The sequence below is a fragment of the Euphorbia lathyris genome, chromosome 4 (genome assembly GCF_963576675.1).
Source record: "Euphorbia lathyris chromosome 4, ddEupLath1.1, whole genome shotgun sequence".
NCBI lineage: Eukaryota > Viridiplantae > Streptophyta > Magnoliopsida > Malpighiales > Euphorbiaceae > Euphorbia > Euphorbia lathyris.
The window spans coordinates 42,215,013-42,238,974 of NC_088913.1; the positions used below are offsets into that span (position 1 = coordinate 42,215,013).

General features: G+C 34.2%; 1 protein-coding gene, 1 long non-coding RNA gene and 1 pseudogene across 4 annotated transcripts; all 3 read right to left on the reverse strand.

The window, feature by feature from the left end:
• Positions 1 to 775: 775 nt before the first annotated feature.
• LOC136226313 (sterol 3-beta-glucosyltransferase UGT80B1) lies at positions 776 to 14,530 on the reverse strand. Of its 3 annotated transcripts, none has more exons than XM_066014712.1 (15): positions 14,341 to 14,526; positions 13,922 to 14,017; positions 12,310 to 12,403; positions 12,029 to 12,171; positions 11,831 to 11,901; positions 9,644 to 9,725; positions 9,347 to 9,448; positions 9,139 to 9,194; positions 5,179 to 5,213; positions 4,504 to 4,720; positions 4,095 to 4,307; positions 3,087 to 3,146; positions 2,963 to 3,002; positions 1,772 to 1,993; positions 776 to 1,160 (listed from the first exon to the last, which is right to left on the reverse strand). In XM_066014712.1, the coding sequence occupies exons 1-15, from the start codon at positions 14,413 to 14,415 to the stop codon at positions 1,104 to 1,106; spliced, it is 1,563 nt and encodes a 520-aa protein (XP_065870784.1). In that variant the 5' UTR covers positions 14,416 to 14,526; the 3' UTR covers positions 776 to 1,103. The 3 variants fall into 3 exon arrangements, with proteins under 3 accessions (XP_065870784.1, XP_065870785.1, XP_065870786.1); XM_066014713.1 differs by having other exon boundaries at positions 13,946 to 14,017; positions 14,341 to 14,525; XM_066014714.1 differs by lacking the exon at positions 776 to 1,160 and having other exon boundaries at positions 1,834 to 1,993; positions 2,963 to 2,985; positions 14,341 to 14,530.
• A 2,481-nt stretch (positions 14,531 to 17,011) lies between these two features.
• Positions 17,012 to 17,890, reverse strand: LOC136226802 (uncharacterized). The gene is made up of 2 exons (XR_010687864.1): positions 17,755 to 17,890; positions 17,012 to 17,425 (listed from the first exon to the last, which is right to left on the reverse strand). It is a non-coding gene; the product is annotated as an uncharacterized lncRNA (long non-coding RNA).
• Positions 17,891 to 18,750: 860 nt separating this feature from the next.
• Positions 18,751 to 22,417, reverse strand: LOC136227155 (protein SUPPRESSOR OF GENE SILENCING 3-like; annotated as a pseudogene).
• Between the last annotated feature and the right edge of the window lie 1,545 nt (positions 22,418 to 23,962).

Here is a 23,962-nt window from a genome sequence, read left to right on the forward strand (position 1 = left end):
ATTATCCTTCTTACACCATTGAAGATCTAAGATTTGCTCACTATTTCTTAGGCATTACACAACAAAAATTCATCATTGATTTGATTAAAGATGTTTGATGGATAAAGCAAATACAACAGCTAGTCTTCTTCCCACTATTGTTAACTTAACTATTGAAGGGCAACTTTACTCTCAACTGGATCAGTATCTAAGTTATACCAGGCCAAACATTACATTTTAAGTTTAACTACTTAGTCAATATATGCACTGTCTTTGTCATCATCATTTCAATGTTAAGGTAACAAAATCTTATGGTTCTTTTATGCAGTTCAAATCAAAACGTCAATCTACAATGAGTCGTTCATATGCAGAACCCAAATATAAAAATATGGCATCTATAATAGTTTTGAATAAGTTTATTTTCTATGAACAATCTGATTTTCGAATTAAAATTCACTACTCTATCTTATTGAAGGCTTCATAACAACACCTCACATTGATACACATTTGTAAGTTGGCTAATATCTTTACCAAGCCACTACTGCCATCCTCCAAAATGAGTTGTGTTTTGTCCAAGATGAAGCTTTGTTCATCTGCAACCATTTTCATTTTGAGGGGAGAGTGTTAGGATAAGATAATTACTTACTGGAATTAGTATACTGTAATCAGGCGGGATAAGGGATATAGGGCTAAAGAGAGCCAAAAAAGAATCTTTCGTGTCTAATAGAATGTTATGGTACATAAACCAAATAGTAGAATACAAGCAAAAGTTCCTAGATTCATGGAGATAGAGAAGAGCATATAAGTTATCATACTTGCATATCCAGCTTTTGTGTCTCCAACAATTATCCCAATAATTACATATCCAATTTGACCTATGGATGAATATGCAAGAATGAATAGTATGTTGTATTGACAAATGGCTTTGTTAGTTAGATCTTTGTATATAAGCAACTGAATTGCAATGAATAAAGTGTGGGAATATTTTTCATCCTTTCTACTGTTCTAAATCATATCAATATTCAAAACATCGTCAATTTGTTTTAAGAAAAAAGGCTAGCTCTAGAAAGGCAACATTTATTCCCACAGTTTTGGAAGCATCATATGACAACTCCTCAGACCACTTAACTTGAACAATCCATCTCCTGTTTAAGAACCTTCACTGCTTCCATAACTCCATCCTGCAAATAATCAATAAAAATCTGGAAGTCAGCCGCTTTCATATTAAGGTCACATCTGCATAGATCGGTAACCTCCAGCATCCAAGCAAGTCTGAACCTGATCAAAATCCAACAAAATTTCCCTACAAGCTTGACACTCATTTTTGGTAAGGCAACCAATCAAGCCTTCCCAAATTATTGGAAAATACAAGTGAAAAATGTGTATTTTTCTATTCAGCTGCACTTGGACAAAATTAGAGTCCACATTTACAGGCAAGGTTAGACTTGAGCTTATGTGGGGCAATGTGGGCCCAAAGCCAAAGCCAAAGCCTATCCAGCCAAACTACTGATTGCTTCTCATATTCAGCAACTTATCACTTTTGAAAAAAGAGGTGAACATAAAATGGTTATGACAATAGCATGTCAAAATGGCAAATGCTATATGAAAATATTTTTGGAACTGTTTAGTTATCATATGGTTGCAGACTTGTGTAATTCTTGTCGGAACATTTTGAAATTAGTTAATTGAGAAAGCTATAAGAAAACAAATAGGGCTTGGATCAGAATATAACAACATCCCCCTTTCATACATAAAAAAACACAGCTGATGCCATCAAATAGAAGGAGATTACCTCAAGAGAGATCCTATGAGCAATTTCTAAAGCACGTGACTTAACCTCAGAAGATAACGCATCTTTTATCGATTTTGTAAGCATGTTTGCAGCTACCCTGATGCTCATGTCATCCATTTTATCTGGAGCGAGATGGACTCTTTTAACTGGTTCTGGGGCAACTCCAAGCCAGCTCATCTTCTCAGCCCAGTAGAACTGATCAAATAAAAACGGACAAATTACCTGCCATAAAATATTGACGATCGATATATTAATTGATTTGATAAATTTTGAGAGAAAGATAAATAAGCACAACTAAAATGGAAAACGGAATGATAAACAAATAGTAACCTACGCACATCTCTTCCACCATTTATTTCTTCAATTTCTTAAGAATGATTATAACACAGTTTTATATTAGTTCCCCCAATGATATGAAAAAGAAATATGCATTGTGGTTTGATTATGTATTATTTCACTGCAAATAAAGGAATTAAGGGTCGTTCATGCCAACCTGTTGGGGTGTTCAGAGTTTCCTTCTCCTTTCCGGCCTCCATCTCTACTCTAATAAAAAAAAGGAATTAAGGGTTGAAATGACGCCTAAAATTGGCAGCTAGAATCAATTTAACCCAAATCGAAGTTTAAGTATCAACCCATCCCTCAAGTTGACAATATTTGACAAATTAGCCCAAATTTTACAAATTTTAGATATTAAAACTGATTATATTTGGGCCAATTTGTCAAATATTGCCAACTTGATGGCTGAGTTTATACACATTTTAATTTGGGCTAAATTAATCTTGACTGCCAATTTTAGGGGCAGTTTTGACCCTTAATTCACAAATAAAGTGTATAATTTTTTTAAAAAGGGAATTCGATAGAAAATCCTACTAGTTACCAAAAATGGAAAGGATTTTTAACCTGTGCTACTGAGTTGTATAGCATAACTTAGAGATAGTCAATGCATGAGATGGAAAATCTAGTGAACTTCACTCAGACGTTTGCAAAGATCTTTTTACTGGTAATAATAAGCCATCATATCTCTTCCTAAGATTTCCAGGTAAGCCTAAAACTGTTCCTAACCTCTTCGAAATGCCCTCTATAAAAGCATGCCTATCCAGACCAAGAAACTTTTGGGGAAAAAAGTCCTTATATGGCATGAGATGTACAACAAGGAAGATAAAGATAAAAGGGTTTAGTTTTGCAACGAACCTGAGGAATTCCGGCACTGAGTGCTGCAGCAGTGGATCCGCTAATATATCAATAAAGACAAGTAATTATGATGCATAATGTACTTCTATTTTAATATCACAACTAAGTATAATTAAAAAGTCACCTTCCCCCATGGTGAACTGCAGCCGCGCACCTCGGGAAAAGCCAGTTGTATGGTATCATACTGGTTTGCAAAATAATAAGATGTCAGTTCATAAAGACAATCAATTACTAGAATAGTAAACTTATGGAGAGGATGTTAGTGCCTCTTTCTCCTAAAAATCAATTTTGTGGTTCATAGGTTGGCCCCAAGCAAGACACATTTTTATAAGCATATGTAAGATTACTTAACGCAAAAATGGATATTAGGGTCTTCTACTCAATCTAGGGTTCTCTAGGACTTTCAATCCCTAATGGAAATCAGAATGAGCTTGGTATGTGTTAAAGATAATAATAAAAGCTATTCTTGGACCTTAACTATCACGTTAAGCTTTTAGTTCAATTGGTTCCTTTACAGTATGCAATCCAGTTCAACACTGAAAGCCTTGCTACATAAATAAAAAGGGCAATCTACCAAAAAATCCTCGCAAAACCAGCGTCTATCTCCCTTTCCCATACATCCCCTGTATTTTTAAAATTTTAAAAAACAAGGGTAAAACTTAAGGGTTTTGAAATCTCTTTATTTTATCTTATTTTTAACTTTTAAGTTTGACTTTACCTTACATTTTACTAGAATAGCTGTAAGCCAAACAGCTTCTACTTTCAGTGTGCTTATTTTAAGTCATAAACCAACAGGTGGTATCACATGAAAGTTCTACGATATTACATAGCATTATAGCTCTAGGCTTTTACTCTCCTTGTTTGAATGGGTCTCTGGTCAGGCAGTTTCCAATACTATAAGAATGTATTGATTCTAAGTAACATAATCGAAAAGAACAGATGAGTGTGAATTAAATTTCGGATTTTCCAAGTAAAACCAGTTAGTGCATGTCGTGTAACCGCTAAGATCTAAAGTTGCAGATATTTCAGCAGTTAAACTACATGCACTAGCTTGACTAGTTTACTTGGGAAAACTCTCCTCCAAACAAATGTGGATCCCCTTTGGCAAGTTAGCATATTGGAAAATACCTACCCAGGAAAAACGAAAAGGCGGCCATCAAAGAGACAGATCCCCTCTTCACTGTACTGTTTCTTATCCACCAATGAAGTTTCAGTGGCAGAAGCTCTTAGAGCATCATCTAAAGGTTCATAACCAGAAGTGAAAATGATAAATCTGAAACTTGTGATCTCCAACACGGTTTGAATAACCCGAACGAATGCTTGAGGATGCTTCAAAAAGCCCATGCTGCAAAAGGAAAAGTGAAGCACAATATATGAGAAGATGGCCAATGGCATTCTAATTATGATTAGAATATAAATCTTGCTACACTGCCCAGTTGGTTGAATAATGTCCAATTTCCCGATCTACATTTTTTGTTAGCTCCATAACCTGATATTGTTCGACATGTTTTTGGTAGAACATTGACAATTATGGTACTTGCCTTCCAGCAGAACTTAGTCCAACAAAAACAGGTGGTACTGATGCAGTCAGAAAACATTCCAACTTGACATGAGCTGCACAAAGTCCAACTCTTTTTCCAGAACTCCCAGTCCCACAAGGAAAAAGTGCTGAAAAGTCTCCACACGTCTTACATGAAAACTTCCATTCAACGGGCAGGAACCAGAACCCACATACACGAACATTTGGTGGCCAGTAATCTGTGTCAATTAGCAAAATAACAGTGATGGAAAAAGATATCTCCAAAAGACTAAATGAAATACAAAGGTTGCTTCATTGCTACATAAGAAGAGATACCATCAAAAGACTAAATGAATATATATAAAAAAAAAAAAAAACTAAGGGAAGCAGGTGGAGAAAGGGGCCTCAATAAACCCAGTTATTTTCTGAAATACCTCTCTCTCTCTCTTTCTCTCTCTCCTCATCTACTTTTTTATTTTCTGTATGAGTATGCCTATATGTGGAAAAACAAAAGTAATTTGTAGGTGGGATGTGAAAAAACAATGTTCAGTAGTGTAATAAGAACTGGGAAGAAGAATGTATTTCATAATATAATTGCAGCTACAGTATATATATATACAAATTAATCCTCAGTTATACAAGGAAACTGTGTATTAATAGCTCAGAACACTCCCACTCAAGGAGAAAAAGAAGTTACCTGGGCATTCAACAATCTCTTTGCTAAACCCATACCTGTTCCAGAAGTATTACACTATTAGACATAGATATCTATCAATAAAAAATTTTGTTTCTTAATGAAAAGTGGGGTTTGGTTTAACATAAGAAAAGAAAAGAGTAAATGAGAAATGAAATTGCAATGGAGAGCTTGTCCCATAAGATGATCACTCAGAAATGTTTAGTTCAATTCAGATCACTTCTTATTACTTTCTTACTTTGAGAACCTCCTCCAATTCAATAAGAATGAATTGGCAGGAACTAACAGTGAAAAAGAAAATGTCACCCTGAAAGTTTGAAGCTGAACCTCTCCAAACCGGATAAAATGATGCAGCCAAAGCTCCTTCCTAACTCTAAAACCAACAAAGAAGGCCAAACAAGTTATGGACATGGTAGAACCTATTAAAATTGGACAGAACCTAAAGGAAGAAGTTGAACCTTCAAGACAAGGTCAAAGATGTCCAAGACAAGGCCAAACCCCCTAGGATGAGGCCGAACCTATCAATATCGGACTGAAGACATCAAAACCGAAACAAACCAGAAGATGTCTTCAGTTGCAGACTTTATATTGTTTAATTTGTTCTTATTTTGAACTATTTCTTAGAAATATTTTAGTCTTTTATTAGTATTATCTTTAAGGGTATTGTTCCCCAGAAATATATAATATTCTCTTTGTAAGGGATTTTTTACCATCTATTAAAATCAAATTTAAGAAACCTTTGAGTTTTCTTCCCTCATTCAGTATTCATAGAATCAACAAGCTTGGTTAGTGGGTATTCACATAACCAACATTAGCCATTCATTTTTGTTACATTTATAATGTGAACAGCTGTGTGAGAATAGGTGTAAATAGTATAATCAATACATTAATTGTAGTCAATAGTCAATAGCTTAATTATAGGCGTAAATTTATTAGCTTCCCCCGTTTAGCATTTTACCTCTTTGTATAAATATATATAACTAATCAATAATGTACACAATAACATTTTTCAATCTCTCTATTGTTCTTTAAATGGTATCAGAGCTTCCCTTGTGTGCAAACTTTTAGTTTTCGTTTCTATCTGTTTGCCCAAGTGTGCGTGTCAGAGATTAATATAAAATATATGATTGGGCCTTAACTATCAGTTCGAGCTTTTAGTTCAAACGGTTCCATGACATGGTATCAGAGCCTCTAGGACCAAACGGTCAAGGGTTCGAGTCCTGGCAACCTCATTAATATGTGGAATTGAAAACACATGGCAGGATGGGCCTGTGTTGTACAAGCTGCAAGCCCAAGGGGCATTTGCGTATGAGGGTGTGTCAGAGATTAATATAAGATATATGATTGGGCCTTAACTATCAGTTCGAGCTTTTAGTTCAAACAGTTCCATGACGGTGCGCACGTTCTTTGTGGACCTAGGGTTCCATCTATTTCTCTAACCACCTATCTCCGACCACCAGTACCCTTAACCGCCCCCTTCCAGTAGGCTGCCCTTGCTCAGATCAGCGTTCTCCTGTTTTTCGGTGCCAATCCAACCGGCGAGTGAAGCTCAAGTGCCGCTGACAGACAGTGACACTCGTCCACACGCCGGCAAGTGACGGAACGTCCAGCCACCTTTCCGTCGCCGGTTGATTCCTTCGGCTTCGGCTTCGTCTGGTCAGTTTTGGGATTCTGTAACCTTATCGTCTGTGGTAGTTCCGTGATTATTCTGCTTTCTGTAACTGTTTCTGCTTGGACATCAACACTCCGGTTTATTTTTTGCTTATTGTGTTTGTGGTCATTATTTAGAATAGTGAAACTAGTAATATTGTGGTTACTAGTATTATTCTAGTGTCTCCTCCTAAGATCACCGAACACAAATTGACCGGTTCGAATTATGTGGATTAGACCTACTTTATGCAACTTAAGCAAAATTTTGAACAGTTGAATGAGTTGTTACCCTTGAGTACTGATATCGACCCTTAGAAAATTTTGCATCTTCAAGTTTGCGATTCTGTGTTGCATCAGATTGGTACCAGGTAGAGGTGGCAATTATTGGGTTCGTGCCATGTTCGTGCTCGTGTCGCATCAATTATCAGGTTAATCTCGAATGAGTCAACCCTAACCCAAGCCAAAAACTTTCGAGTCATAATCGCATTAACCTAATTGGGTCGGTGTCGATTTTGTATCGTGTTTTTGGGTCACATGTCATTTTACAATGTACTTATGTTAATGGTGATTTTTAAAAATATGTGAGGATATGGTAATATTTCTAAATATTTTATGTCACTTTTAGATTAGCATGTTAATGGTAACCATCCAAAAATCTGCCAATATCATGTTGGGCTCGTGTAATGTGTTTACAAGTCACATTTTCTTTACTATCTTTATTAAGGATGACTTCGAAAAATATGGGAGGTTTGAGTCGTGTTTGCAGGTAATAAAGTGACATGTAAAATCACGAGTGAATATGATAATAATTTTTAAATATTCGTGTCATTTTCGATTTAGCATGTCAATCCTAATCCAACCCAAAAATTCATGTCAATTTCGTGTCAACCCAAAAATGACATATTACCTACTATGGTAAACCCGAACACTAAAATTACGTGCCGACTTTGTATCGTTTGTAATTTTTCCACCTCTAGTATCAGAGCTTGATTCGCCCTTTGGTTCATTCAAAATGAAGAGGACAATTCTTTTTCAGTGAGGAGAAACTAAAATTGTTCTATGAGAAGGACCGCGATCCCAACTTGGCTAAGGTAAGACCTTCAATTTCTCCTCACCTCCAATATGTGATGAAGAATTTTATTGCGTTATGGAAGTAGATTCTGATTTGTGTGATAAAAAATATTGTTGTTGATGGTGTTCAAGTTGCTATGTGTGATGTGTATGAAAAGGATTTTGAAAACTTTGTTGTTTCAACCCATTCAAGGAGATATATTTAATGGGTTTGATTTTGATGTGTCAGACGTTAGAGGTTCAAAAAGAGATTGAGGTTAAAAATTCAATGTTTAATGAAAGGAATTGATGGATTTAAAAAGATTGGAGTTAATGCTTATGAGGTTTAAGGTCACTCACCTCAAGTTTGTGTTTTATTTGGGATTCTACTTATTCAAGTTTAAGATAGATTTGGGTGAAATGGTTATTTGGGCTTCTTCTCTTTTGCTCCCTTGGTGTTTGATCAAGGAGGTACCATTTCATCCCTTGAAGTTCAAGGCTGGCCCTTCCAAACCAGAGAGAATGATGCAGCCTTGAAGCTCCTTGCTCTACAACCAACAAAGAAGACTGAACAACTTGTGGACAAGGTTAAACCTATCAAGACCAAACCGGACCTAAAGGAAGAAGTGGAACCTCAAAGACAAGGCTAAACACTTCAAAGACAAGGCCAAACTGATGACACCAAAGTTGAACCGAAGCAAAAGACATCTTTTATAAGGCCAAATGAATCTTCTCCAAGGATAAACAACGAATGGACCACATCAAGATAAAGTTGCAGACTTTAAATTTGTTTATTTTGTTTTTGTATTTTACTATACCTTAGAAATATTTTAGCTTTTATTAATATTATCTTTTAGGGGTTTGTGCCATATAAATATGTAACGTTCTCATTTTGTAAGGTTTTTCTTTGATCTTCCTCATTCTTAGGTATTCTTACAATCAACAAGTTTGGGATGATCTTTGGTAGTGGATATTAACAGAATCATTAACCATTGATTTTTTATCATTTTATCGGCAACCTTGGGTGTTCTTTGAGAACCAACAAGGTTCGAAAGTGTTACGGTTTGGGAATTCTCAGAATACTCATAGCAATTTGTATCTGCAATTTTGCGCTTCCGCGCTCCATCACACTGGGATGAATTCCTTCAGGTGTCTATCTTTATGATTTTGGATAAAAATTTGAGCCCAATAGAACATATAGATTATCTTGTCACTTACAGACAAAAATTATTTAGGTATTAAACATTCAAAAGCATGACTTACAAGAGAAGGGGAGATAGAGGCCACTCATGCCAAGTTGGAAGACCTGTTACTGGATCCTGCATTCATTCAGTAAATAAGGAATTTAAAATGAGCTCAGACGTGTAATAAGGAGCAGAACAACGCAGTATCAATTCAACTTTGTCAATTACTAGGAAGTAGTTCCTCATAATAAATGAAAGTAGGAATTAAAACGTTCAAGAGAACCAACAGTAAGAGGGCAAGGGCTCAGATTTAGATCATCACTTCTCCATGATCCCCAAATTTCAGTAAAAAGTGGCCACATCCAATGCATCACGTCTTTCCAGCAAACCTACTTGCAATGGAAGAAAGAATAATAACCATAATATTCACAAACTGCACATCATATCATATGACAATATAATACAATAAAAGTACTGGTAGTAAATACAAATTACTTTTTGCTTGTTAACAAGACTTGATCCACCAACTGTTAAAGTCTAGTTCTACGATTGAGAAGATTTTTGCAGAGAAAAGTTGAAAATACCTTGTTAACCGGAGCTTCTTGAAGATATTCATAAAGAACAGGAAACTCTCTTTTGAATTGACACTCAAATGATAAAGGTGCACTGCAAGTATATGAAGAACAGAATGATCAGTAAAACAAAAGCCCAAAATAAGGGATAAGGGCCAATTTTATCTTTAACATTTTCGAGGGAGTGCAGATTTGAACCTAACGTACTGAAATGGTAGAAATTTACCCCTAACTTTTCCAAGTAAGATCAATTTTACCCCTGTCTGATGGAAAATTTGAACGGACTGGTATGACAGTTATTTGACAGTAACAAGTGTAACGATATAAACTGAAGCGATTTTGTAAATTTCACTAAACATTTTAGACACTTAGACAATATTTATTTATTTTATGATTAACTTATACATGGCCGACTTAGTTGTTAGCATTTTAATAGGTTTTTTGTAACTGTGTTAGTAACAGACTAAATATATTAAACATAATTGATGTTTGAAATATCCGGTGTGACAGTTAAATAACAACCAAACTAACCTTTTTAAATTTTTGGTAATACAACAACAACAACAAAGCCTTAGTCCCGAAATGGTTCGGGGTTGGCTAAGATGAACCGTCATACGAAACCGAATCAAGTCGTGTCAGCGACATAAATTCTCTCCCTCCTCTCCGTCCTATCCACTACCATATTTTCCCCAATCCCCAATAAACTCATATCGCTCTCAATCACCCTCTTCCAAGTTTGCTTAGGCCTTCCCCTACCTCTCACTATTGCATCCCTTTACCACTCCTCAATCCTTCTAACCGACATATCAAGCGCTCTTCGTCTTACATGGCCAATAGATGTAACCCCTCATTTTATTCTCAATAGATGTAACCCTACTTTTGTCCTAATTATTTCGTTACTCACATGATCCTTAATCGTATGACCACACATCCATCGCAACATACGCATTTCCGCCACCGACATCTTATGAATGTGACAGTATTTCACTACCCAACACTCCGTACCATATAATAGTGCAGGTTTACTTGTCGTGCCGTAGAATTTTCCCTTCAATCTATTAGGCATGTCGGGGTCGCAAAAGGAAACCTGTAGCACTCTTCCACTTCGACCAACCAGATTTAATCATATGAGCAACATCTCCATCTACTTCTCCATCCATTTGAATAATAGATCCTAAATAACAGAAGCAATTCAAGCCCTGGACAACCCTCCCATCCAGGGTGATTGTCCCTGCCTCCCTACTTCTGCCATCACTAAACTTACAATCCAAATATTTCGTCTTACTTCGGCTTATCTTAAAGCCTCTAGATTCCAAAGTTTGTCTCCGTAGTTCCAACTTCCTATCCATCCCTTCTTTCGTCTCATCAACCAACACAATATCATCTGCAAACAACATGCACCATGGTATACCGTCTTGAAGTGAACTCGTTAATTCATCCATAACGACGACAAAAAGAAATGGGCTAAGTACGGAATCTTGATGCACTCCAATCGTAATAGGGAACTCTTCGGTCTTCCCAACACTGGTACGTACACTCGTGCACGCTCCCTCATACATGTCTTTTATGATGTCAATATATTTCCGCGAAATACCTTTCCTTATTAAGGCCCACCAATGTAGGGGTAAAATTGATCTTGATTGGAAACGTTAGGGGTAAATTTATATCATTTCATAGGGTCAAATCTTCATATTTCCGAATACATTAGGGTTAAATTTGGCCCTTATCCCCAAATCTTCCCAACACTGGTACGTACACTCGTGCACGCTCCCTCATACATGTCCTTTATGATGTCAATATATTTCCGCGAAATACCTTTCCTTATTAAGGCCCACCAATGTAGGGATAAAATTGATCTTGATTGGAAACGTTAGGGGTAAATTTATACCATTTCATAGGGTCAAATCTTCACGTTTCCGAATACATTAGGGTTAAATTTGGCCCTTATCCCCCAAAATAGAACATTGAATTGAATATCGATGTTCAACTAAAATACACCAAGCAATCAATGTGATCTCCTAAACAATTCAAGAAAATACCAAGTGAATTTCAATGTTCAACTAAACTACAACAAGCAGCAAGAATCAAATCTGTGAAACAATTAGAGCAAAGAAAGCAATGAATTATATGAACATGTACTACAGTTGGCGGTGGTAAATTATCCAGAGAATCCAGTTAAAGATTGTTATCTAAAGACACCTGTATGGAATCACATAAGGAGCAGCAACAACACAACGAACACGAAAAAGTTCTGCAAGGCACCACCCTTCCTGGACCAGTATCCAAAGAAAACTTTTTCTTAATCAGGTGATACTTCTACAAATGCAACCAGACATATCTCAGCCATATTTCAAGTATTTGAAAAAATTTAGAATATGAGCATCCAACCACCACTACCAATGCAAAAAAATTAATCACAATAAAATCACCCTCTACTGTTGCGCGATGTCCAAATATCCCTTCAACAACATAATGGCACTCTCTCCTATGTGCTCTTGAGATTATCCTTTTGTGATGTGAAAAAGCCGATTCTGGTGAGTCTAAAAAAATTATACATCGGATTTAGAAAAAATATGTGTATCAGGTAATAATTATTCTTTTAGTAATAATGCCAATCCTAATTCCATATCAGTAGTCCTCATAATATAACGACAATATTGAAATTCTAAAAAATGAACCTGTTGAATCATGATTCTCAAAAATAGCAAGAACAGGTGGAGATTTAATAGGAAGAAAATTAACATGTCTGTCTTCCAAGTGAGATCTTAAGCTCTGCAAAAACAGTCAGAAAACTGTAAATCAGCATGTTCATACAATATGTTGAGCAAAGATGTTATATTCACATGGCTTTGAAATTCTAGAGAGAGATAGAAGAAAGAAGGTAAGGGAAGGGACTTGGTTATTTCTTTTCCCCAATTAAGAAAGACTAGTATAGGTAATGTTGCATCCTATAAACAGTATAAATGGGGAAAGAAATGCAAAGAGCTGGAACCGAAAAATCAACAAGAACTCTCACTTCAGATTATTGCATCAACCAATAATTTTATGAGGCTTGAAACAGTCAGGTGAGATATAGATGAACTATAATACTTTCATAATACAATTTTTAGGCCCCACTCAAGCTGGACATGTCTAACAAAAGATAAGCTATGTAACTTCTCGTGCCTTCCAAAGAATGTAAAGAAATTTGATTCTCTTTCAACCTAGTTTCTCTAAAGCCTAAACTAGACGTAAACAGCAAGTAATAGCCAACAGCGATTTTCCCATCTAGGTTAAAATCACAAATAACAAAACCAATAGTTTTAACCAAATGCTAATTACATTGTTAATGTAGACAATGCTACAACTTTGGTAACAATGGAAAAGGATTTTTTGTTGGAGAACATCCATTGAAATGCTCAATGTGATCACTTTCGGTTAAAATGGAGGATATGTCAGAAGGATGATATCCCTAAAGTTTTTGAAAAATGCTTGAATTGGAAAAAAACAAATTGTAATAAAATAGTGAAGCACATATTATGTTAAAGGACAAACTGAATTCTTTAGTGCTCTAATTAGTCAAGTTGAGCACAAAAGTACTGAACTTTGGGCAACTAAGTAGAAAATCAAAAACTAACCTAGTTGGAAAGTGAACTCTAAAAATGAATTTATAATCCAGATAGAAAATGGATGCATTCTCAAGAAACTGAAAGTACTCTTTTCTTGAGGATAGTTCCAAGTAGAGGCTGGAGATCTTTTTATCGCATACAGTACATCCAAAAGTGGCTGAAATAAGTAACTGGGAAATTCATTGAAACAGGGAAAGAGAAGGAATGTATAAAACTAAAAACAAACTGAAGTTGCAAATCATTAATCAGTTCAAAGGAAACTTCAAGAAAGTTTAGGCCACGAATGTAATGGTATTTACACATAATGTCTCTTCGAAGCAAGCTTATGATAAATTTTTGTTTCTCTGAATTCCATCAATTGACCAGTTTCAAACAAAAATAATACAACAAGGAAGAAGTACAGACAATAATTTTTTTCATATTTGCATGTAAAACATAATTCCAATTAAAGAGCTTCTCACTAAATCACTTCTTCAACATTATTAGAAATATTTGAAATTTGAACAATGTCAGTCAGATTCATCTTTAGAATAGCGAGGTGGCATTGAAGTGAGGTTGCCATGCCAGTTCAAATTCAATTGAATCCTTTTAGACAAAAAAAATAGCCAATTTAAATCAGGCAATATTCTTAAATATACTGTATATTCTTGAGAGATCAAGACGAAGTTGTGGAATTTGGTACTTTGAAGAGCGATGTGAAGCAAACCTCGTGAGCTGAATGTGTTAAAAGAAACACGTGATATTGTTTCTGATCACAAGCAAAAGCTGCAGCAATGGCCTGGAAAAATAAGCTCCAGTTACTTGGCAAGCCAATGAATTAAATTAGAAGGAAAAATAAACCGTTCCTTCAAATGGGCAAGAAAAGCAACAAAATTCCCATTAACAAGCCCTTGCAAAATGATATGCTAGAGTAATTTAAGTATGCGCTCAAACGAGCTCGATTCACAGAGTAATAGGCCCCAACTAAGAATGCCAAACATTTCTAGATTGAGATAATCATCGAAAAATAGAAGATGTTATCGTCAAAGAGAAGCTAAGAAGATTCTAAATAGATTCTGCCAATCCAGAAGGAAGTAAAATTAGTTAATGTTAAGTGCTTACTGCAATCGGATAAACATCTCCTTTGGTTCCGAAAGCCATGAACAGAGCCACTGGTTCCGTCCTCTCCGTCTCCATTATGAAAGCTTTACTGCCTTGAACTTTGAAGTTGGGGAAATTTATAAGGGAACCTCGTACTGGACCAAACCAAAACCGGCGTGAATCCGCCGAATAACCCACCCATTTTGGGTGAGGTCCGATTGTCTGCCATTGGCACTTGAATTTTCACGGGTTTGATCACATGACCCGGTGGCTAAGTCAGGATCCGACATCAACTCCTTAGTCCTTATGTTTGAGTCAATGGTCAAACTATACCAAATAAATTTTAAAATACCAAAATTACATAGTCTCTATAATGTTTTTTTTCCTTGCATAATCTCTACAATATTGAGTAATTAATTTATTAAATTTTATATAATTATAGAAATTTAATTTAGTAGCCTAAATTTTATTGACTAAAAAAATGAATGAAAAATATTTCAAAAATTATCAAGAGCAAAACTATATAAATTATAAAAAGTAATCTTTATTTATCTCTAATAAATTTTATAAATGAAAAAAAATATGATTTTTTAAAATTTTTATTAATATTTAATGCTAGTTTAAAGACATTATATTAAAAAAATAAAAATTTAAGAGAATAAAAATACATTTTTAACGATTAGTATATACAATTACATAAATTTTGGTATATATATATACTTCATAAACTTTATTGAAACTATTTCGATTAAATTTGAAATTAAAAATGAGTTTTTTTATATAAATAACTAGGGGCAATTTGGACTTTCATCTACAAAAACACATAGAAGGACTAAAGAGTTGATTAAAATAAAACTTAAGGACCTTATAGTAATAGGATGGACCTACTAGTATGTTAAGCAAAAACATAAGGACTTTATAATTATTTACCCAAAAAAAAAATATATATATATATATAAATAAAAAAAACAATATAAAAAAATAAATTATATTATAAAATGATATCAATAAAATGAGATTAAAAATTATATTATAAAATGATATCATAAAATGGGATTAAAAAGTATTTGTGTGTTTAAAAAAAATATTGGTGTATCTATAATAAAAAAAAATTGATATCATATTCTGAAAATTTTATATAATTGCTTTATTTTTGTTATCGATAAAAATTCTTTTCTCAACATAACACATCCGAAAATTTATGAGAAATTCATCACCCATCTTGTTCCACAAATCAGTCGTAATTAATTTCATTGTAGAGAAAGATCTTTCAACAAAAGTTGTTACAACTGGTAAGATCAAAATCATCTCAATAAATCGATATGTTAAAGGAAATAGAGAGTGATACTACATTTAAACCATCTTCTTTGCAAAAATTATAATATCTATCAAACTAGAAAATGTTGCATTCCATCTCATTTCAGAAATGAAGTTGAGTTCCTCTTTAAGCTGAGCTAGATCACAATAAGAAAAATCTTCTGAATATAACTCAGCAAGACGAAGTACTTATCGGTAGGGTAGTGCATAATACGGTTTAAACCACAAAACCGAACCAACCCGCATTAAAATTCGGTTTTTGATTTGGTTTTATTACTGTTCGGTTCGGAATCGGTTTAGATTTTTAAAAATTATCAGTTTTCGGTTCTACAAAAATTACATTAAAACCGAACTGAACCGAACCGATGAAATACAACATATTGTTTTTTATATGTAAATTTTTCACAAATAATACATAAATATATTATATTAATTATAATTTCTATTCCCAAGTTAGTGATTTATATTTTCCATAAATAATAATATTTGACAGGTCTATTAATAAGTAATACTACATTTTCCAAGTTACTAATTTCTATTCCCAAGCTGCTATCTTTAATTTCTAGAAAGCTGGAATCCATAGCCCACTCACCTCTTCTTTTTCTAATTCTAACCACTGGATTCAAAAAGGCATTTCCTTTTTTTTGATCTTTATCATTCTAATTAGGGGTAAGTAAAAAAAAATGTTTGCGGGTTGACTGATTTGCAAATACGAATCTGTGGATTTTTTTTACAAACAGATGTATGTATTAAACACCGTTATTAAAAAACGGATTTTTTACTTACACCGTTACTTTGGGATGACATAGCACTTTGACTAGGATTTTGATCAGGGGTAAAACAGTAAAGATTTTGACCAGTCAAACCACACTCATTTTTTTTTTGTAATTAATTTATTAGTCCTCATATTTTGACAAAACACACTGTTTAGTCCCTATATTTTAAAAAACACATGATAAAATCTCTAACCTTTTTCTTGATGAACTGTTTAGTCCCTAACTTTTTTATCAGTGAACTGTTTAGTCCCTGCTATTAAACTCTCATGAAGATTTTATTAGTCAATTTGGATTTGCGTTCTTCTTTTCATTTGCTTTAAACTTTAATGCATCTGAAATCAACTTTGAGTATTCTTCTTCTTGATTTTCTTCTTAATCGTTCAAATTCGTAAGCATTGTGTATTTTCTTTTTCTGGTTCTCCATACAAATAATTCCCCTTCTAAAGTTTGAAGGTAAATAGTAAAGGGTAATTTAGTCATTTATGAAGTCATAAACGGTAAAAAATCTAACAAATAGATGGAAGGACTAAACAGTTCATTGAGAAAAAAGTTAGGGACCTTACCATGTGTTTTTGAAAATACAGAGACTAAACAGTGTGTTTTGTCAAAATATAAGGACTAATAAATTAATTTTTTTTTTTTTTTTTTTTTTTGCACTTATCCCTCAAAAAACAGGCAGAAAATGATCAACCTAACGATATAAACCAAAGGAATCTCCATCTTCATCTCCGTAGCTTTTTGTTCATCAGGCTTTTCTATTTCTTACTCCTCTGGTTTTCGATTACAAACCCTCAAAAAAAATCCATAACTTTTCTTCCAGGCTTTTCTGATTTTCCATTGAAGATGGTTCAGAGGAAGACATCAAATCAGCTTGATCATATTCTTCTTCTTAAATCCAACAACCTGAAACCAATTTATTTTCAGCACCAAGATCAAAAAAAACAGAGGATCAGACATGAAAAAGAAAATGATAAACCTGATCGAGAAGCAGCTCCAATAGAAAGCTAATAAACCTGCAACAATGGTGGAAATCGAAACAAACTTACAATTAGTAATTAAGCCCTTACCTATACAATTAATCAATGAAAAATAAGAACAAGGATAAATTGAAAACTACCCAGGCCAGGAAAATGAATCATTAGCGCAAAACTCAAATTCAATCTACAAAGAACCAACGCATACCCTAAAATTTCAAAAGTAAAATTTCTAAGCCCACTTAACCTCAGCCCCACGTTTGTTTCCCGTGAAAATCTTCCCCAAACATGAGTTACTTATTTTATCGCATTTCAAGCTCGAAAAGTGTTAGAAAACAAGGATTAAAATCAGAAGAAGGGTACAATACCTTTCAGTTTATGAAAAAAGCTCCTCAAGAATCGGAATTGGAAACTGCAAAGATAAGGTTTTAATGGGATGAGAGATTTGTGAAGAAACAAAGGCATACAGAAAAATGAAAAACGAAGGGGAAGAAGAAAGAAAGAAAAGAGCTCTTAATATTCTTTTCTTTAGGGATATTTTATTTTTAATACCTTTTTACTCCTGGTCAAAATCCTAGTCAAAGTGTCACATCATCCAAAAGTAACGGTGTAAGTAAAAAATCCGTTTTTTTTTTATAACGGAGTTTAACACATAACTCTGTTTGTAAAAAAAAAAAATCACTGGTTCGCGTTTGCAAATCAGACAAACTACACGCATTTTTTTTGTACTTATCCCTAAAAAATATTATTAATTTTTTCAATAAAAAATTATAGAGTTCACACCACACCAACCCGGATCGGACGGACGGCGGCGGCACACGCATATGGTGGTCAAATATGAGGTAGGTCCTCACTGTTTCACAAAAGTGGGATACCACTTAGAGCACATCCAAGTGTGCGGAACCTCCCTTATTTTTTTTATAAATAAAAAAAGAAACAACAAAAAAAAACGAAAAGAAACCAAGTGCTTTAAAAGCAATGTGGGATACTTATCACTCTATTTGACAAAGACACGGGATTTTTTCACAAATTCAATATTGAGCCTGGCCCAACAATATTTGTAGCATTAACATGAGTATATAAATAAATTGAAAGAGCATTCTATAATCTTCCCAATTTATTAAAGTTTGAGGCAGGCAAAGCCCAGACTCTAGATCATTATACTAAAAATGGCATTGCCTTGGGTTATAGTTGAGCGACAAACCAAGAACAAGAACAGGGAACAAAAGTTAAGTTATCAGTTCTGGATTTGTACTCTTTTTTATCTTTTGTTTTTGTATTTATTTTCCCTACCTTTTTAACAGACTGAAACGGCAAATGCAAGTAAAAAGTTATGTTTTTGTTGTCCCTCGAATGAGTAGCTCCTAGCTGCTGCTGCTGGTGGTGGTTTTATCATCTTTGGTATAGTTTTCCATGAGTTGAGATATCTGATTTTCAAACTCTTTCTCCAGTTCAACTAACTCCTCCCTATATCTCTTCATTACCAAACCTTTCTTCTCTTCATAAATTGCTATCACCTTCTTCCTCTCTTCTTCAAATTCTTCCATCTCTTCCGACCTGTTCATAATCAAATTTTCATACTTAGGAACAACCATTAACTTATTCAACATTTCATACTTCTAAAAGGATCTATAATTACCTGCTTGAATCATTTCTTCCCGAAAGAGATTTATTTGGCTGCTCCATTTTTGCCTCTTGTAACTTGTCAAAATTATCTTCTTTTTTATCTATAGCTTGATGGATAACTTTGAGTTGTTCCTTCAAAAATTCGTCTTTGGAATCCAACTGAAAAAGAACGCATTAACATGGACATATGAAAGTATAGCAACATAAAAGCATTAACAAGATGATAATCTATGCATCTAGGAAGGAAGCTATCAAATTAAGCAAACTAAAGATGCACCAATATTATTCATAATCAGAAAGCTTCATGGAATGCTTTGTCCAAAAAACATTTTATAAGAACCAAAACAACAATAAAAGCAATTTGGCAGTTTGAAAAGTTTTACCTCTTCCTTGTTCTGTTGTACGAGTGAAATAGTTCGCTTCCTCATCTCACGATTACTTACTCAAGTGTTGTGCAATTTCTGACTCAAGGAAATTACAGTTTCAGCTAGAACTTGTACATGCTTTTGCTTTTTTTTCATTTTCATCTTTGCACTGTAAATTCTCATTCATCTGATTTATTTGTCTCTCAACCATCTCCTGATAGGACCTCATCTGAAACTTCAGCTTCGACTTCACTAATCAATACATATAGAGAGTCAACAATGACACAAAGTTAGTAGGAGGCTAAGGGGAGAGAGAGAGGACCTTGAGAATGCAGGTTGAAGTCATTCATATCTTCTTTTGAAGCCATGTATCCACAAAGTTGGCGCCTCCCAGCTATAAAGCGTGGAACTTTATTGCTAAACCAGGCATCTCTGCCTCTACCTTGGGCTTTGAAATGCTTATCCAAACGGTGAGCCTCAAAGTAGCCAGTAGCTGAGTTGTCAAAGATCAATACACTTATCCCTCTGTGCCCATTTGGACCATAAGCATGTCTGGCCTTTCTTCCAGCAAATGATTGGAAGTGATCCAGAAGTACTTGGTTTCCCATTCCACTCCACTGATATACAAATTCAATCTGTTATTCAACATTATCATACCAAAAAGACAAAAGAAAAACATGTGCTACTACCTTTCCATTTTCCGTCTGCTCACATTTTGTGTTGACAATTATAACCATTGGAGGCCAAACTATTTGATGATCTTTGACATTCTCCTTCAGACCTTCCCAACTACCAGTGGCTACATCACTTGGATCAATCAAAATTCGCCTTCTACGCGCCTCCTCATTAAAAATAGGGAAAAGTACAAAAATAAACTCTGTAGTTACACTTGTTTTCGAACAACACCAATGTGGTTTAAAAGTTTGCAAAATGATACCATGTACTTCATTCCGTTAGCAAACGCATACCAAATTGACTAACGGTGTTAAAAGTCAAAGGAAAAAGAGTTAATTTGGTCCTTATATTTATTTATTTTATAAATTAACCCTCCATTATTATCTAATTATTACAAATAAACCCCCAAATAAAAATTAAAAATCAAATATACCATCTTCTACATCTCTTTGATTTCTTATTTTTGTTCTTCTTTCCCTCTCTTCTCTCTCCCCTTTGTTAATTTCTTTCTCTAATATCAATTGAATTTCAAGGTGTTTGCTTTGATTGTATTTTGTTAGAGATGAAAATTCTCTAATTTCAATTTAGAGATGGAAATTCTAATAATTACATCGTAATGTTACCATTTATGGGTCAAGGCCATCTGATTCCTTTCCTCGACTTAGCAACAAAACTCATTCAAAAACACTATTTCACAATCACAATCGCAAATACTCCACTAAATATCAATGACCTCCGTTCCACAATCTCAACTTCTTCTTCATCATCATCTACCAAATTCCGATTCGTCGAACTTCCTTTCTGCAGCACAGACCACAGCCTTCCACCGGAAATTGAAAATTCCGATAACCTCTCATCTGAAAAAGAAATCGGGAAACTTATTTTAGCATCAGCTACCCTTAAAACCCCATTTCTTCAAGCCCTAAATGATATCATTACTAAACAGGACAGCCGTTCTGAATAGTATTTCCGGTGAGTTTAACGTGCCTGGATTTTCTAAACGCTGTCGTTTTCTTGTAACTCAGTTGGATCAGATTTTCAGAGAAACAGATGGAACTGATCCAGGATATCAATTAATGGAGTCACTGTTTTCATCTTCCTTAGAGTCTTTTGGATGGTTATGTAATACAGTTGAGGAAACTGAACCGTTGGGATTGGATTGTTTGAGGAAATATACCAATATCCCTATATGGGCAATTGGGCCTCTTCTTCCTGGAAAAAGTTTCCGACGAGTAGGGAAGAAACCGGGAATTTCAACGGCGGAATGCTTAAAATGGCTTGATTTACAAAGAAAATGTTCGGTTGTGTATATATCATTTGGTTGGCAGAATAACATTAATCCTTCACAGATGATGGAATTGGCAACCGGATTAGAGAAGAGTGGACGACCGTTCATTTGGGAAATACGGGCACCGGCGGGTTTTGATAGAAAATCTGAATTCAAACCGGAATGGTCACCGTTAGGATTCGAAGTAAACACCTTGAAATTAAAGAAAAAATCTTCAAATTCAATTGATTTTAGAGAGAGAAATTAACAAAGAGGAGAGAGAAGAGAGAGAAACAAGAACAAAAATAAGAAATTAAAAAGATGAAAAAGATGGTGTATTTAATTTTTAATTTTTATTTTGGGGTTTATTTGTGATAATTAGATAATAATGTGGGTTAATTATAAAATAAATAAATATAAGAACCAAATTAACTCTTTTTCCTTTAACTTTTAACACCGTTAGTCAATTTGGTATGTGTTTGCTAACGGAATGAAGTACATGGTACCATTTTACAAACTTTTAAACCACATAGGTGTTGTTCGAAAACAGGTATAACCACAAGGTTTATTTTTGTACTTTTCCCTTAAAAATATCCTCAAACAGACGATGTAGCTTCACTCTTCTTGTCTTAATTGTCATGGCATGATGCATTAGGGGTGGTAGGCCTCTGTACCACTCAATGCCTCCAGGCCCTCCTTTACAGGCAGGGCAATGCCACCTTCTTGCTGTTGAATTTAATGTCTCAATAGGAAGGCTATCCATATCGTCAAAAAATGCCTTGAACCTTTTGTTTCGCTTGCAACTCTCGTGGTTCCTCTCACTTGTTTCTAACTCTAAATCATCATCTGATAACTCTTCATCATCGCTGCTTGCAAACACCACTTCATCATCATCATCATCATTCTCATCGATCTTTTCCTTCTGTTTATGCATCAAATTGGAACGTTCACAGGCACTTGGAGTGGTGTATCTGTATTCCAGGCTTGTGCAGCCACATTTTTACTAGGAAAATTAGGTTGGTCAAAGACAGGGCCTTTTCTGTATACACTCCCCAGCTGGGGAAATGGGTCATTCTCACCTTCTGCGATTTTAGTCATTCCTGTATTCTCCTTCCTTGAATTCAACCTATCTTGTATAGTTACAAAGCTAAATTTAAAATTAACTGATTAAGGCAAATGGGAATTGCCAAATGAGTTGTATAGCTGTAAACTAACTACAAAACCAGTTTACTAGCATTTGATCATGCAACTTACTAACACATTAATTGCAATAAATAAAGAATGTATGTTGAAAGATCCAGGAAGAAACCAACCATCAGTAACAATTCAAAGATCCGGAGAAAAGAAGCATTCATACTGTAAGAAATTGTGAAAGAGAATTATGAAAATGCATGTTGGTACCTGAAGCTGAAGCTTAGTTGTCGGGGATAAAGGAATGGATATGAGAATCAGATGAATATAAACTCAGTGCCATTAATTTATAAGATGAAGGAAGTGGGGCTATGGGGCTAAAACAGAAGAAACAAGAAACCTCATGCCTGACTGAGAAGATGGATCGTCTTGCAAAATGAATGAATGAATTCCTTATTTTGAGGTCTTCATTTGAATCAGTCTCTTGTTATGATATGAACAATTCTTTTTCAATTCTCAATTTTATACTTGCAAAACAAAGTTCATTTTTATGAAACTGAATATACTTTTATTAAAATAAATGAAAAGCAACGACATTTTTATTTTTAAAACACATACTTCAAAATCAAAGTATACAATGAATTTAAATACCAATTTATTTCATAAACCATCAAATCAAATTAATAAAAAACTTAGTCCACAAATTACTATATTTAGTGTTAATTTAGTTTCTAAGATAGTTTTATAATAAAATTTATTGATATTTAAGAGTTAAATTATTAAATACTCATAAAAACTAATAAATTAATTATATTTTCAATACAAATAAATGCTTTAGAATTAAAAATTTATTTTATTTTATTGAAAACATATGGAGAATTAATGCGTATACAACCCTAACGATTGTATATATCATTTGCCATAAAAAAATTATGTCCAACCATATAATTTATTGTTTTAATTTTAGGAAGTTGTTGCTTGGAATTGTGTTTTTATCGATATGCAAGAATAATTTGTAATACATTATGTTGTAAATAAAACATACTAGATATCTATATTTGCAAACTTTTAAAATATAAATCTCTATTTGCAAATTGGGTAAACCATAACTTTTTTTTATATATAAACTATAAGTTTTTTTTTATGGAAATAAACTATAAGTTGAAGATTTATAAGATAGTAGCTTTAATCGGTAGTGGAAATGCATGAGGATTTTTATAGTATACTTTTTTTAACCTTTGTTCGTGAGTTTGGGGGTAAATTTCATCAATGGTGTACAACATTTGCCACATTTCACACTTTGATGTACAACCTTCATTTAGTCTCACTAATATGTACGATCTTATGGGTGACCTCCTAATATGGTGTATAGCATGTAAAAACGCAAAGTCAACACGACACATCAATCGTTTGACCGGTCAAAAAGTCAAAAATTGATACACCATATATACAATTACTAAAATACCCTCGTTTAGGTTTTCTTCCTAAAACTACCTCTCTCTTAAACCTTTT

Excerpts from the sequence above, each read along its gene's own strand:
- LOC136226313 (XM_066014712.1), bottom strand. The coding sequence starts at position 14,415 with ATGGAGACGGAGAGGACGGAACCAGTGGCTCTGTTCATGGCTTTCGGA. Across the intron at positions 9,726-11,830 it reads CCTTATGTGATTCCATACAG|TGCACCTTTATCATTTGAGT; the intron begins GTGTCTTTAGAT and ends ATATACTTGCAG. Across the intron at positions 3,003-3,086 it reads GCAGTTCACCATGGGGGAAG|CGGATCCACTGCTGCAGCAC; the intron begins GTGACTTTTTAA and ends TTGATATATTAG.